This window comes from Bufo bufo, chromosome 2, assembly GCF_905171765.1.
Source record: "Bufo bufo chromosome 2, aBufBuf1.1, whole genome shotgun sequence".
In the NCBI taxonomy this organism is placed as follows: Eukaryota; Metazoa; Chordata; class Amphibia; order Anura; family Bufonidae; genus Bufo; species Bufo bufo.
The window spans coordinates 330,713,338-330,728,772 of record NC_053390.1 but is presented as its reverse complement, the minus strand read 5'-3'; the positions used below and the strand labels follow the sequence as shown (position 1 = coordinate 330,728,772).

At 45.3% G+C, this 15,435-nt stretch overlaps 2 protein-coding genes across 3 annotated transcripts in view; both read left to right on the top strand.

Annotated features, from left to right (window-relative positions):
• Positions 1-1,698, top strand: part of LOC120989122 — a 9,190-nt gene extending 7,492 nt beyond the window's left edge. The window contains exon 3 of the mRNA XM_040417029.1: positions 716-1,698. Within this exon, the coding sequence (XP_040272963.1) occupies positions 716-1,601 (886 nt within the window). The 3' untranslated portion in view covers positions 1,602-1,698. The remainder of the gene's footprint in view (positions 1-715) is intronic.
• RMI1 (RecQ mediated genome instability 1) overlaps positions 1-15,435 on the top strand; it is a 23,210-nt gene extending 7,775 nt beyond the window's left edge. For both annotated transcript variants that reach the window (XM_040417026.1, XM_040417025.1), the window contains exon 2: positions 13,425-15,435. In XM_040417026.1, the coding sequence (XP_040272960.1) occupies positions 13,433-14,974 (1,542 nt within the window). In that variant the 5' untranslated portion in view covers positions 13,425-13,432 and the 3' untranslated portion in view covers positions 14,975-15,435. The remainder of the gene's footprint in view (positions 1-13,424) is intronic.

The following is a 15,435-nucleotide window of genomic DNA, read 5'->3' as shown; positions in this document are numbered from 1 at the left end:
AGGAATCATTTAATTTAAGAACAGGGTTGGAATGAGTTAAAATATTAATAAACGCTCCACTCTCCGATCCCCACCACTGCTTTTACACTGCGCCCCTCCTTTACTCCACTTCCTGTTCTCGGGCATGAAACACAAGAAATTTATTGTATTGAATACTCAGCCAATCACTGACCATGGCAGTGCCCGGTGTCAGCTGGTGATAGGTTGATCCACCAAGAAGTGGTTATTTTTTTTAAACTCATTCCAACTATTTTATTTTTTTATTAAATGACTCCTCTAGAAAAAAACTTTTTAAGGCCTCATGTACTTGACCATATGAATTCTTCAGTCCCCAAGCTCCGGTTACCAACCGCGTTTTCCTAATAGAACTGCCTATTGTTATGCGCAGTATGGAACTATAGAAATGATTGGGTCCACAATAAAAACGCAGATCGGATGTGGACCCAAAATACAGTCTGTGCATGAGACCTCAAAGAGGTTTTCTAGTGTCTAGATAACCTGGGAGTGTCTGACACCCTCACCGCTAAGCTGATTGGTGGGAGTAATAGGTGTCAGACCCCCCAGGATTTGATATTGATGGCCTCATCAATATTTAAATACTGAAAAACTCCTTTAAGTTAAGCTTTATTTTTTTTATTTTTTTTAAAGCTTTTAGTGAAAATGACTGTGTAAACAATTACTATATGTGTATTTTTTATTTTATTTTTTCCTTCAGATTCCTGGCGACCGGCAATTCTTTTGAGTCACTTCATGTAGAATTTTTACTCAGCAAATTCACCATTGCGGGAATAGTTAGAGCAACATGCGACCTCATTTGGGAGAGACTGCGACCCACCGTAATGCCCACCCCTACCGCGGAGACTTGGCTGGACATCGCTTCCCATTTTGAAGTAACCACGCAATTTCCTAACTGTGTGGGGGCCTTAGGCGGGAAGCACATTCGGGTCAGGATGCCGCCAAAAAAAGGGTCCAGGCCCTACAGCCTTAAGAAATACTTTTCGGTGGTATTGCTGGCATTGGCCGACAGTCGATACCATTTTGTAGCTGTACATACCGTGGCTGATGCGAGCCAAGCAGACCCTAGGGTCTTAAGAGCAACTCGAGCGGGACAACAGATTCTGACATCTCAGTTGTCCCTGCCCAACCCTAGACCTCTTCCTGGATCTACAGGATCTCCGCTGCCCTTTGTCATCGTGGCAGATGAGGCTTTTGCAGTGACCACCAATGTGCTGAAGCCATTCCCTAAGCGAGGACTGGACGCTAGGAGACGTATCTACAATAATAGACTCTCCCGGGCACAACACTATGTTCAGTGTGCATTTGGCATCCTCGGCAGCAAGTGGAGGGTGCTCCTGAGGGCATTACAGCTGGATGTTGACCTGGTAGAATCGCTCATAAAGGCATGCTGTATTCTACATAATTATCTGCATGTCCACGAGGCTGCTGATGTTGAGGAGAGCACGCCCGTCATAGAGAGAGCCAGCGACTGTTTTCATGAAATGCCCGATGTGTCTGCGCCCCAGGTCAGGGACATGTTTGCCGATTACTTCATGTCGCCTGAGGGCGCCGTTCCCTGGCAGCTTTCATCCGGTGGGCAGTGAACTGGGGGTGTTACGGATTTAACTTCTGTGTTGTGATCTGTGTGTTTTTTATTTTAAAAAAAAGTTCTTAATTTAAGTTTTGTTGAATAAAATATGGTTGCACATCACGTTCAGAAGGACTGCATGGTTTCTTTGTTATTTTACTCACCTATGTGTTCTTTAATTAGATAAAATAGTAAAATTAGTAAAATAATCTGCAGCGTGGTTTATGGAGGGGCCCAGTTTAGGCCGAGTTCACACTTCAGTTATTTCCATCAGTTATTGTGAGCCAAAACCCGGTGTGGGTCAGGTGGAAATCTTTCCATCATACCTGATCTCTGACTAGGCTTGGCTCACAATAACTGATGGAAATAACTGGTGTGAACTCGGCCTTACTTCCCTAATGCATGACTAGTACAGCTCAGGATTTGTATCTATATACACCCTTATTTCCCCCCTGTGCGCTTGCCGACCGGTCATGCGATACATAAAGAGGACTCCTAAGTGTGCGCTCATAATGGAAAGGAGTCTTCTACGCATAAGGCTACTTTCACACTAGCGTTTTCAAGTCCGCTATTGAGATCCGTCAAAAGATTTCAATAGCAGAAGAAAACGCTTCAGTTTTGTTCCCATTCATTGTCAATGGGGACAAAACTAAATGAAACAGAGTGCACCAGAATGTGTTCCGTTTGGTTGCGTCCCCATCACGGACAGGATAACGCTGCAAGTAGCGTTTTTCTGTCCGTGATGTGGTTCTCTGACACAATAGAAAGCGGATCCGTCATGTCTATAGAAGACATAATACAACCGGATCCGTTCATGACGGACGCATGCGGTTGTATTATTGTAACGTAAGGGTTTTTGCAGATCCATAACGGATCCGCAAAGACCGCTGGTGTGAGAGTAGCCTTACATTGCTGGTTCACGGGCACACAGCAGGGAAATGGGAGTGCGCGTGGTGTCGGCTCTACCACTAATGCAGCGGTGTAATTTGCAGCACGTCAGTTTATGTTGCCGATTTGTACTGCAAGTTTCACCTTTTGCAAAGCGTAGATTGAAATCCTTAGGCAGTGTAACACGATTTAGCCACAGATTTATTGGGTATTTTTTTTCCTTTTAACATCCTTAAAAATCTAACATTTCGAAAAAGCTAAAATAGCTAATTGTTTCATTCCCAAGTGAGACTCTGTTCACACTTGAGTTTGGGGATTTCCATTAAACATACAGTAATATTTTGTGTAAATAGTGTAGTCTAGAGCATAATCGTATATTCTTGTCGTAAAAAGGGTTAATATGTCCATCAGTGTTTGGATCTGTTGGAAAATGGATCCATCAGAGGTCATGAGGGAATAAAAAGCTATGTCTATTGTGAACAGAGCCTTAAGGTCCTATTACACCTGAAGATAATCGTTCAGATTATGGCTAACGAGCATTCGTGTGAGCGCTCGTTAGTCATGGTTTGGCAGGTTTAATAATCCTCGTTTGTCGTTGGCCGTGTAATCACACTCTGCTGTGATTCAGTGATGGCATTAGCGATCACTCCTCCCCATACTGAGGAGGAGATCACTGCATGTAATAGCAGCGGTCTCCTCTTCTAGCTAGCAGGGGATTGCTGGGAAGGAACGTTTCCCTCCTGACGATCGCCTGCTTCATCTGCAGGTTTAATAGGGCCCTTAGGCTATTCAGAATTCTCGACAGACCCCAGCAGAATCCATTGAAGGGTTTTCTGGTACTTAAATATTGAGTATAGTTTATCAGTATCATCACCGATGCCAGAAACTACACAGTGGGCAGAAAATTGTAATTCTGGTTGCATCCACTGTATAGTTGCCAGCAGCTGCACGAAACAGCAGATCGGTGGTGGTGCGGAGCGAGTATACGTCATGAATATCTATATCCCAGAGAACCCATGGGATAGTTGTTAGCAGGAAGCATGGTATAACCAAATAGCCGAGTTCATAACGTGGAGCAGATTTATGAAACTCGCCAAAAAAGTTTATTGCCCATAGCAACCAATCACAGCTTTAATAATTTGCGAGCACCAGGGTTAAAAAAAATTAAATAAAAAAGTACTTTTTTTTTTTTTCTTTTTATTGTGGCTTCTTTATTTCTACACTTTTGGTTTCAACTCCTATAGAGATGCCAAATGGAAAAGCACCTGAAAAAATCCACACCAAAGATCATGCTGCTTTTTGTTAAATTGTAGAAATGCAAAGAACACCACAAAAAAACAACAACTTTGTGGTGATTTTTATTTACTACATCTTTATAGCTGACATATATATATATCTTTATATCTTTCCTTATACCTTATGTCTGTGGAGGCTCCAGCCCTGGCCTCATGCACACGGCTGTTGTTTGGGTCAAGATGCGGAACAGCACTCAGTGCGCTGTCCTCATCCGTTGCTCCGTTCTGCGGCCCCGCTAAAAAAAATATAACGCGTCCTATTCTTGTCCGTGCTTTGTGGACAAGAATAGGCATTTATATTGAAGGCTGTCCGTGCCGTTCCGCAAATTGCGGAACGCGCACGGACGCCATCTGTGTTTTGCGGATCAGCGATTTGCGGACCGCAAAACACACCACGGTCATGTGCATGAGGTCAATCACTGATGGAAATCACGGACGTGTGAATGAGGCTTGGGATGATGACAGAAAAGTAGTGGACAACCCTGGAATTTAGAGATGTAGCAGCGGGAATTTGCCTAAGGCCCTATTCACATGGCTGTGTTTTTGCTCCGCATCTGATCTGCATTTTTTGCAAATCGGATGCGGACCCATTCATTTCTATGGGGCTGCAAAAAATGCAGACGGCACAACGTATGCTGTCTGCATCTGCACATGTCCTATTGTCCATTTTGCAGACAAGAGTAGGCATTGTCACAAAGGATCCGCAAAAAACCCACAGGCCTTGTTTCCTCTGTTACAGACTTTTATCTGCCAGTTAAAACCAGATAGTAACCTGTTATTTTCTGATTGTAGATTTATTTATTCTGTTTCCTGAACTTTATTATACAGGCGGCCATCTTGCCGAAGCTGTTCTTAGCATTTAGGCCTCCTGCACACAAGCGTTTTTTTCTTCTGTTTACACGCCGTTTTTTGCGTTCCATATACGGTCCGTATACGGAACCATTCATTTCAATGGTTCCGCAAAAAAAAAACGGAATGTACTCCGTATGTCTTCCGTATCCGTTCCGTTTTTGTGGAACCATCTATTGAAATTTTTATGCCCAGCCCAATTTTTTCTATGTAATTACTATACTATATATGCCATATGGAAGAACGGAAACAGAAACGGAACAACGGATCCGTGAAAAACGGACCGCAAAAAACACTGCAAAAGCCATACGGTCGTGTACAGCAGGAGGCCTTAGAGAGATGTTTTACAGCAGCCACCATGGGCTATAGACACAATAGGCAGGAGAGAACTCACTGACTTCTATGGGAGAGTTTTCTGGGCATGCTCTGTGACCTGTGCAGAGGTCAGGAGGGAGCAGATAAGCTGTGACAGCACCTGTTGTGAATGGTGGATCCTGTCTTATCTATACACAGAGGTGATATCTGTCATTGTAATCCTGCCTGTGATGATAACAGCAGTAAAGTGATCTGTACAGACTAAGAAGTGGCGCCTATTATTAGGCTTAGTGGCCAGTGTGAAAACTGCAGGATTTTACGCTTTTTCTTTTTTCTTTCTAAATATAGATATTGAAATGGAAAACTAAAAATGTCACCAAAATTTCTTTCAAAATAGGTTAAACATAACAATGTGACACGTTTCCTTTAAAGGGGTTGTGTCAAGATTTTAACTGTCCAAAATGTAGTGTCTATCCAGAGGATAGAAGCTTATTGGTTGGGAGCCTCTCTAATCCTTACCATGGGAGTCCTATATCCCCCGTATGGATGGAAGAGGTGCTCCTCCATTCGTGCGGACTTGTAGGGCACTGCTGATGGGTTAGGTGTTTACTGTGTCTAGAGCAGAGTCCCTTTAATGTATTCCTTAGTAACGCTCGGCAGATAGGTAGCCTGTGTCTCCAGCTCTGACTCCTTTTCACATCTTGTCTGTCCCCTACTCGTAGCTGTATGAGGCCATCTTGCACCTGTCCCCATCTGTAAGAGTCTGCCCTGTCAACAGATTACAGCTGCTGATCAAATAATGTCCCCGTAATGCTGTGACCTTAATCATCGCCATCTAGTAGCTTCTGCCCTCCTCCCTCTGCCTGGCATTTTGCTCTGGTTGCCATTGCAACAAGGACTGCAGCAGTAGCCTTGGCTCTGGTACACATGAAGAAACGCCCCTAGCAAATGTCACCAAGAAGGGTTTCCGACATGATGGAGAAACGATGACATCTCATCATGTAGTAAGAACAGAATAGATGGTAGATCTTTATTACGCCTCCCACACACAGGTACTGTATAATCGCTGATTCGTACAAGCCGCAGACTGCGTGCAAAACGCACCCATGAACAGATGGTAGGAAAGCAGTGCTTGTTCATGTTAAATATATTTTTGTTTCTTTAAAGGGGTTCTCCGGCAATGGTTTAAAATGGCTGCCAGCAGTCTGCCTTAGGCCGAGGTCACACGTGACCAATTAGCTGCGGATTTGCGTGCCGCAGATCCACAACGTTGTACAGCACCAGCAAAGTGGATGAGAATTTCAGAATTCTCATCCACACGCTGAGTGAAACAAAAAAAGCTGCGATATTGTGGATTTGAAATCCGCAACATGTCAATTTGCGCAGCAGATTTCACCCTTCTCAATGCAGAAGTGAAATCTGCTGGCTTTTCCGTAGCAAAACCTGCATATATTCTGTGCACTTTTGTTGCGTGTTTTTTTAATGCGGTTTAGGCCGCATGCACACGGCAGCACCTGTGCAGCAGGCCGGACCCATTCAACTTGAATGGGTCTGTGGTCTGTCCGCACCGCAAAAAAATATGACATGTCCTATTTATTTGCGGTGCAGAACAATGGAAAGAAACACCACGGAAGCACTCCGTAGTGCTTCCGGTGTTCTGTTCCGTGACTCCGTTCCGCATCTCCGGAATTGCGGACCCATTCAAGTGAATGGGTCCGCATCCGTGATGCGGGGTGCACAAGGCCAGGGACCGTGGATTGCCGACCCGCTGTTTGCGGGCCACCCAAGGGCCGTGTGCATGAGGCCTTATGCTGTTGAAACGCAGCAAAACATGCAACAGATTTTTCCGTCACGTGTGACTCCAGCCTTAGGCCCCCTGCACACAAACGTGTGCTTCCCGTTGCCGTATTGCGGATCCGCAATACACAGGTGCCGTTCCATGGGCATTCCGCATCACGGATGCGGACCCATTCACTTGAATGGGTCCGCAAATCTGGAGATGCGGAATGGTACGGAACGGAACCCTACAGAAGCACTACGGAGTGCTTCCGTGGGGTTTCATCCCGTACTTCCGTTCCGCAAAAAGATAGAACATGTCCTATCTTTTTGCGGAACGGCCGGATCGCGGACCCATTCAAGTGAATGGGTCAGCGATCCGCTGTGGCTGTCCCACGGACTGTGTTCGTGCATTGCGGCCCCGCATTTTGCGGGCCGCAGCACGACCAAGGGGGGGGAAACACGTTCGTGTGCAGGGGGCCTAAGGATATCAGCAGGACTGGTTGCCTCCCCTTGCAGAGCTACCTAGGGGAAATGCCTGACCACCGCTCTATTTAAAAGCAGCAAAAAAAATGAAGCGCGCTAAATATAATGCTTCTGTTTTGACGCCGATTTCAGTCTTTCCGTTGCAAAGGGAGAAATCTGCAATGTGAATCCACAGCATAAATTGACACGCTGCATATTTCAAATCCACCCTGCAGGTAAATTTTTGCTGTGTATTTCTTCTGCAGCGCATGGATGAGGTTTACGGCCTCATGTACACGACTATATGTGTTTGCGGTCCGCAGATCTACACAAAACACGGATACCGGCTATGTGCCTTCTGCTCTATTGTAAAAATATTCTTGTCCGCAAAATGGACAAGAATGGAACATGTATCTTTATAGCGAGACGGATGTCATCTGTGTGCAGCCTCACGGAAATGAATGTGTCTGTATTTAATCCGTAAAAAAATGTGGATTGCAAGTGTATTGAATATATGGTTGTGTGCGTGATCCCTAAGTAAAATCTCATTCACTTTGCTGGCATTGTAAAGCGGAGTGGACTTTCCACACACAATTTAGCGACAGAAAATCAAATCTGCAACGTGTAAACGTACTCTAAGGGCTCATGCACACGAACGTGTACGATCTGTGCCCGTAGGGCAGACCGCAAATAGCGACCCGCAATGCACGGGCATCGGCCATTTGCGGATGCGGACACATTCACAAGATTCAGTCAGCACCGTAAAAAAATAGAACTTTCTTTTTTTTTTTTTGTGGTCCGGAGGTACAGATCAAAATCCCACGGAAGTGCTCCATAGTGCTTCCGTTCTGTGACTCCACGCCGTATCTTGCGGATTGCGCACCCATTCAAGTGAATGGGTCCGCATCCGTGATATGGAGCACACACGTCCAGTGCCTGTATATTGCGGACCTGCTGTTTGCGGAACGCGCACATTCGTGTGCATGAGTCCTAAGTCTTCCAGTCGCCATTGCGACCATGATTGTAGTGTGCAGTCTGCATCTTATTATAAGAGAATAGGAAGATTTTGTTTTTTCTAAGTATCACCATGGTTGATGTTTAACACAATTCCGCCCGTGTGTAATTGCCCGAGGGTGTCCCTTTGTCATAAAACGTTACATAAGTACATTGGTAAACCTTCACAAAGCATAATCCATGAGGTCTTTCAATACGAGTGTATGCCCCAAAAAGTTTTCCAGGTGAAGTATGTTTTCTTTCATTTTAATGGAGAGACGGTACTGTCGGTGTATAAGCTTCAGTGGTCATGGCACGTTTGTTGTTGATTTTCAGTGCAAATTCCGCCTTGAAAATCCACCACACAATTACAATACAATGCCAGTGAATGGGTTCTCAACGCCTCATTCATATGCAACTGAAAAATTAGTAATGCAAGGATGCAAATCCTCCGGGTGACAAAGTCCACATGTCTGAACACACCTTTAAAGGGAATGTGTCATCAGAAAATGACCTCTTGTTTAATTCACATTTACATGTTTAACATATTTTTAAAGAATTTTTGATATTTTTAATTTTCCACGTCAATACCTATATTTGAACAAAAAACATAAAATCCTGGAGTTTTTGCACTGGCCATTAAGGCTACTTTCACACTGGCGTTTTGGCTTTCAGTTTGTGATATCCGTCATGGGCTCTCACAAGCGGTCCAAAACGGATCAGTTTTTCCCTAATGCATTCTGAATGGAAAAGGATCCGCTCAGAATGCATCAGTTTGCCTCCGATCAGTCACCATTCCGCTCTGGAGGCGGACACCAAAACGCTGCCTGACGAAACTGAGCCAAACGAATCCATCCTGGCACACAATGTAAGTCAATGGGGACGGATCCGTTTTCACTGACATAATTCGAAAACGGATCCGTCCTCCATTGGCTTTTCAATGGTGCTCAAGACGGATCCGTACCAAACGTGAGTGTGAAAGTAGCCTAAGCCTGATAGGCACCACTTCTTGTGTGCAGATCACTGTACGGGCAGCTTTAGAATAATATGTAACTGCAGTAATGATAAGACCATTCACAATAGGTCATAGTCAAAGCTTATCTATTCAGAGAAGGCCCAGAAATCTCCTGTGGAGGTCAATGAGGTCCCCTCCTGACCACTGTGTCTACAGCAGTTGTTTTTAATGCTGTGTAAATGCTGTTAAGAACAGCTCAGACAAGATGGTGGCCTCCATAATAATGTTCAGCAAATAAAAACAGTTTAGATGTCACTATCTGGTTTTAACTGGGAGATGCAATTTCTGGTGACACATTTCCTTTAGGCCTCTTTCACACGACCGTATGCATTCCATTTCCTTTTTTTCCGTTCCGTTGAAAGATAGAACATGTCCTATTATTGCCCGCAAATCACGTTCCGTGGCTCCATTCAAGTCAATGGGTCCGCAAAAAAAACGGAATACCTACGGTAATGCATCCGTATGTCTTCCGTATCCGTTCCGTTTTTGCGGAACCATCCATTGAAAATTTTATGCCCAGCCCAATTTATTCTATGTACCGTAATTACTGTATACTGTGTATGCCATACGGAAAAACGGAACGGAAACAAAACAGAGCAAAATACTGAAAAAGCCATACGGTCGTGTGAAAGAGGCCTTGTGAAAGAGTCCGTTCCCTATGGAACTGGATCACCAAATTGTTGTTGGGAAATGAGCTTGTATATGAAGGTCTGTGGCGTCAGTCGTGGAGTGGGGCTTGAAGCTAGGTTTGGGTGGAGTCGGTAGAAATGTACTTATTACGACTACAGCTTATTTATATTGTGTAATTAATTGACTTTTATATACATATTTAGAAAAGTTTAGAAATGTTAATAATCAGTATTTTTATTGGTGACCTATACTCAGGATTGATCATCAGTATCAGATCGGCGGGGGGGTCCAACACAGGGCACCCCCGCTGGTCAGCTGTTGGAGAGAAGGTGTGCGCCATGCGAGTGCTGCCTTCTCTCATTGATTACCTGCTCGCCCTCGCAACCGCAGCGGTGAGCAGGTATCCGAACTTTCCCAACTCCACGGCCCCGTGTGCATGTATTAATTGTAATGATGTAAGTTTTCGCCCTGAAAAATTTACGGACATTTACGGCAGGCGTAAATGTTGGTGAAAGACTCAGGGGAGTGGAGTGTTTTTTCTCTGCTATAGATGCGCCTAATTTATGACGAGACGCAGAGGGGAATCTTAGGACCACCATAAAAAGCCTTAGTAAATGACACCCATTGACTTGAATGGAGCAGTCCCGCATGAAAAACGGATGAATATAAAACAAGCTGCGATTTTTTTTATTATTTTTTTCCTGAACGGACAGATGGTCAGTGAAAAACAATGCTCATGTGCATATACCCATTAAAATGAATGGTCCAGGGTTCGGTCTAGATGCTGTCTGTTTGCAAAAATGCTTGTGTGAAATTGGCTTTAGTGCAAGATTTTTTTTTATCTAGGGTCTCTGTTTATTGAACACCTTGCACAGCCGGTATCGCTTGCTCTGTTATTTAGGTTTGCATTTCGAGGGTTTGCCTATTCATATTGAAGGCAGCAGGCAACAATGGTTCTCCTAGGTGTAAACGTGTCTTTGTGTAGTCAAATGTATGTAGATATCTTCTGCTTTAGGAATGCATCTGATGGGGGTTGGGGTAAAGGAGCCTTGACTAAATGGTGCAGATAACCAAATCTTGTCCTGTTTAACCCTAATAACCGTTTTAGAACATTGCTATGGAGCCACTTCTTTAGGGTTCATTGACACAGCCGTGATCCGCAAAATACAGACACCGGCCTTGTGCTTCCCGCACTGAAGTCAATGGGTCTGCGATCCACATAGATAGGACATGCCCTGTCTTTTGTGTCATGGACCCGGAGGCACATGGAAATAGAAACCTATTTCAAGGGGATTCTCATCTCTGACATTTTTGACGTGTTCACAGGATATGACCCTGATAAAAGTATGGTTCCCAGATGTGAGACTGCACACCTATCTTTAGAATGACCCTGTCCCGCTGACCAACATATCCAGGCTGTGTGAGGTGACTAGGTTTAAGGTAAAAGCTGAACTCCCTGTGCTATGCTTTTAAGTGAACGAGAGTTGCGGAATTACTGTAGCACAGTTCGTTCTGCTTTTCACAAGTTACGAGAAGTGTAGCTTAGTGAGGTCAACCGTGTCCATAAATCCAGGCACCTCTCACAGCCTTGACCCAGGGTTATTTGCTGACCCAGCACTACCACCCCGCCAAAGCCAGATATTTTTATCCGCGCAGCAGGGGAGATGCAGCGATAGCCGTGTGGGCTCAGAAGTAGGGCGGCAGTAAGGGTACTTTCACACTAGCGTTTTTCTTTTCCGGCATAGAGTTCCGTCACAGGGGGGTCTATACCGGAAAAGAACTGATCAGGCATATCCCCATTCATTCTGAATGGAGAGTAATCCGTTCAGGATGCATCAGGATGTCTTCAGTTCAGTAATTTTCACTGATCCGGCAAAAGAGAAAACTGTAGCATGCTACGGTTTTATCTCCGGCGAAAAAAACTTAAGACATGCCTGAATGCCAGATCCGGCATTTTTTCCCATAGGAATGTATTAGTGCCGGATCTGGAATTCGGAATGCCGGATCCGTCCTTCCGGCCTGCGCATGCAAGACGGATCCGACTGTCCGCATGACAAGCGGAGAGACAGATCCGTCCTTGCAATGCATTTGTGAGACGGATCCGCATCCAGATCCGTCTCACAAATGCTTTCAGTCAGCGGCACATCGGCGGATCCGGCGGGCAGTTCTGACGACTGAACTGCCCGCCGGATCACACTGCCGCAAGTGTAAAAGTAGCCTAAACGATTATTTCAGTAATCGAGTATTCTATCGATTATTTTTTACGATTAATCGAGTAATTAATAAGAAAAAATGAAACTCAGACCCCCTGCCATCAGTCCCCAACACCCTTCGTTCACCTCTGTGCGATCAGCCCAAGTGCATCAGTTTCCCCAGTGCCATCAGCTCCACTATCCCCCACAGCCATCAGCTCTCCTCCACCCCAGTGCCTTCAGCTCTTCCTCACCTCAGTGCCTTCAGATCCACTCCCCCAGTGCCATCAGCCCCTCCATGTCCCTCAGTGCCACCAGATCAGCCCCTCCATGTCCCCCAGTGCCACCAGATCAGCCCCTCCATGTCCCCCAGTGCCACCAGATCAGCCCCTCCATGTCCCCCAGTGCCACCAGATCAGCCCCTCCATGTCCCCCAGTGCCACCAGATCAGCCCCTCCATGTCCCCCAGTGCCACCAGATCAGCCCCTCCATGTCCCCCAGTGCCACCAGATCAGCCCCTCCATGTCCCCCCGTGCCACCAGATCAGCCCCTCCCTGTCCCCCAGTGCCACCAGATCAGCCCCTCCATGTCCCCCAGTGCCACCAGATCAGCCCCTCCATGTCCCCCAGTGCCACCAGATCAGCCCCTCCATGTCCCCCAGTGCCACCAGATCAGCCCCTCCATGTCCCCCAGTGCCACCAGATCAGCCCTTCCATGTCCCCCAGTGCCACCAGATCAGCCCTTCCATGTCCCCCAGTGCCACCAGATCAGCCCCTCCATGTCCCCCAGTGCCATCAGATCAGCCCCTCCAGTTCCACCAGTGCCATCAGATCAGCCCCTCCAGGTCCCCCAGTACCATCAGATCAGCCCCTCCATGTCATCCATTGCCGGCTGTCCCCCTTCAGTGCCATGTCCCCAGCACCAGTGAAATAAAATACGTACCTTTCCTGTAGGGGCGGCGATCCACAGCTCCTTCCTCTTCTTCTCCGCGCTCTGCACTGGATCCTGACGTCACACAGCGTCGGGTCATAGTGAGCGCTTACGTGCACTATGACCTGACGATGTGTCAGGATCCAGTGCGGTACTGGCCGGCGGGTGACCACGGAACAGTAAGTAATAGCAAGCGCTTCACAGCCGCTCCGTGGTCACATAACACAAACGAATCCTCGATGCAGAAAAATTGGCATCAATGATTTTTTTGTGTCGAATTACTCTATTCAATCGAGTAATCAGAAGCGATGCAGGTGCCGGGGAGCGAGGTAAGTGCATTCTGTGTGAGGGGCCCAGGGATATGGGGGGCATTTCAGGGGTTGGATAACCCCTTTAAAGATGAAACACACTTTTCAATACTTTAAGCAATATCAGTGTATTATTTTGGTTGTGTAAAATTTGTGAAAAAAGCTTCTTTTTTTTCTCCTTAGGTTTCAAAATGAGTACATGCGCTATCAGACTGAAGACATGGTTGTCGTCAACCTGGCATATTACAGTTCCAGATCCCTGGTTAGAAGCTTGCATTAACTGGATTCAAGAAGAAAATGGGGGTTCGTCTCTCTCCCAGGCTGAAGTAAATAAACAGGTTTTCGAGCAATGGCTTCTTACTGATTTAAGAGACTTGGAATTTCAAGTTCTACCAGCAGGTGTCTCGGATTCTCTAAAATTTGAACTAAGTGGGTTCTTTGCAATACAGATAGATTCCCTAGTGGACGTTAGCCTACCTGCATATTCCCAACTGCAGAAACTGAAAGGAAGGGAAAATGCAAATGACCAGGTTACAGCTACGACACAAGCAACACAGCATTCATGGGAATCAAAACCATCTCGAATGCTCATGCTACAGTTAACGGATGGAGTTCAAAACATTCAGGGAATGGAATACCAAACTGTACCAGTGCTTCATGCTGGACTTCCACCAGGAACAAAGATACTGTTACAGGGTACCATATTTTGTCGTCTAGGTGTACTTCTCCTTAAACCAGAAAACGTAAAAGTTCTTGGAGGCGAAGTGGAAGCTCTGGTGGCAGAATATGCACAAGGTAAAGTTCTTTCAAGGTTGATTGGCGTGGAAGAAGAGCCTTTGCCACAGCGAACACCGGTGCAAAATCAAGTTACAGCACGTCCACAAGAGACAATTGCGCAAGCTATAGACTTATCAGATGAAGATCTACTGGCCAGTCTTAATGAGAATGAAGAGTTCACAATCAACAATAATACAGTTCCTGAAAGTGGCTACTACAGTAGAAGTGAGAGTTCAGATCACAGTTCAGCCCTCTCATACATGGAACACCAACAAACACAAGTTTCAAATATTAGACATGCACCGATCATAGCCTCCAGTGAAACTGTCCAAGCAAGTAATGCAGAAGAAATTTATGATTTAGATGACGATTTATTTTTAGAAGAAGAAATTCTGAGAGAATTAGAAGAGATGGCGGTGGTACAGCCCAGGATCACCAACAATTCATCTGCAAGAACAGTTAATTCTACGGCCATTACTACCAATTCTCCATCTTCTTATCAAACATCGGTGTCTGAAGTAGCGTTTGGTCAACTAAATCGTCCCCCATTTACCTACTTGTCAACTGTATTGACTTGCCTAAACACTGAAGTCAAATGTGTGAAGTTAAAGTCCTTTATTGTGACTTTAAATGGAAATCTTACCAGTAGTAGTGGCATCTGGAGCATCAAAGCCAAGATATCTGATGGCACGGGATACCTAGATGTTGACTTCAGTAATGAAGTCCTCACAAAACTTATAGGGTTTTCGGTGAGTGAAATGAAAAGGCTTAAAAAGGATCCTAGCCAGCAGAATAAACTTTTAGATGGTCTTCAGAAGTGTCAGAGGATGCTGACCGATTTCTGTGGGATAATGACTGTTTCATACAACCCTACAACATCTGAAGCCAATGTGCTTGAATTACAAGATGTCAGCGAAGAAATTAGTGTAAGTTTAAGGAGACGCCTGAATCAGTAAGACGTATTGACTGCATCTTCCCCATTTAATTGGCCGTTCGTATGGCTAAGTGTGCCTCTTTGTAAAACAAATGTAAAAATAAGTTGTAAAGAATGTTGCGTTGAATATGTTGGAAATTACTATTCGATGCAGACCTATTAATGAGTACCTGGATGTCTTCTATTACTTTTGTATCAAAATAGCCTTGTCTTACAAGTTCCTGCAAGATCATTGGTAAGAGAGCCCTTGGAGTGACATTGAGGCTGAATTTTTATATACTGCTTTCCCTCAGGTGGCAAAATGCGAGATTTACTGTGTTATTTTATAACTGATGTGCACTTAGGGCTCATGCACACGGCCGTAACCATTTTTGTGGTCTGCAATTTGCAGATTTTCAAAACAAGGATACCAGCCCTGTGTGTTCCGCATTTTGTGGAATGGACTGTCCGGCCCATAATAGAATAGTCCTATCCTTGTCCGCA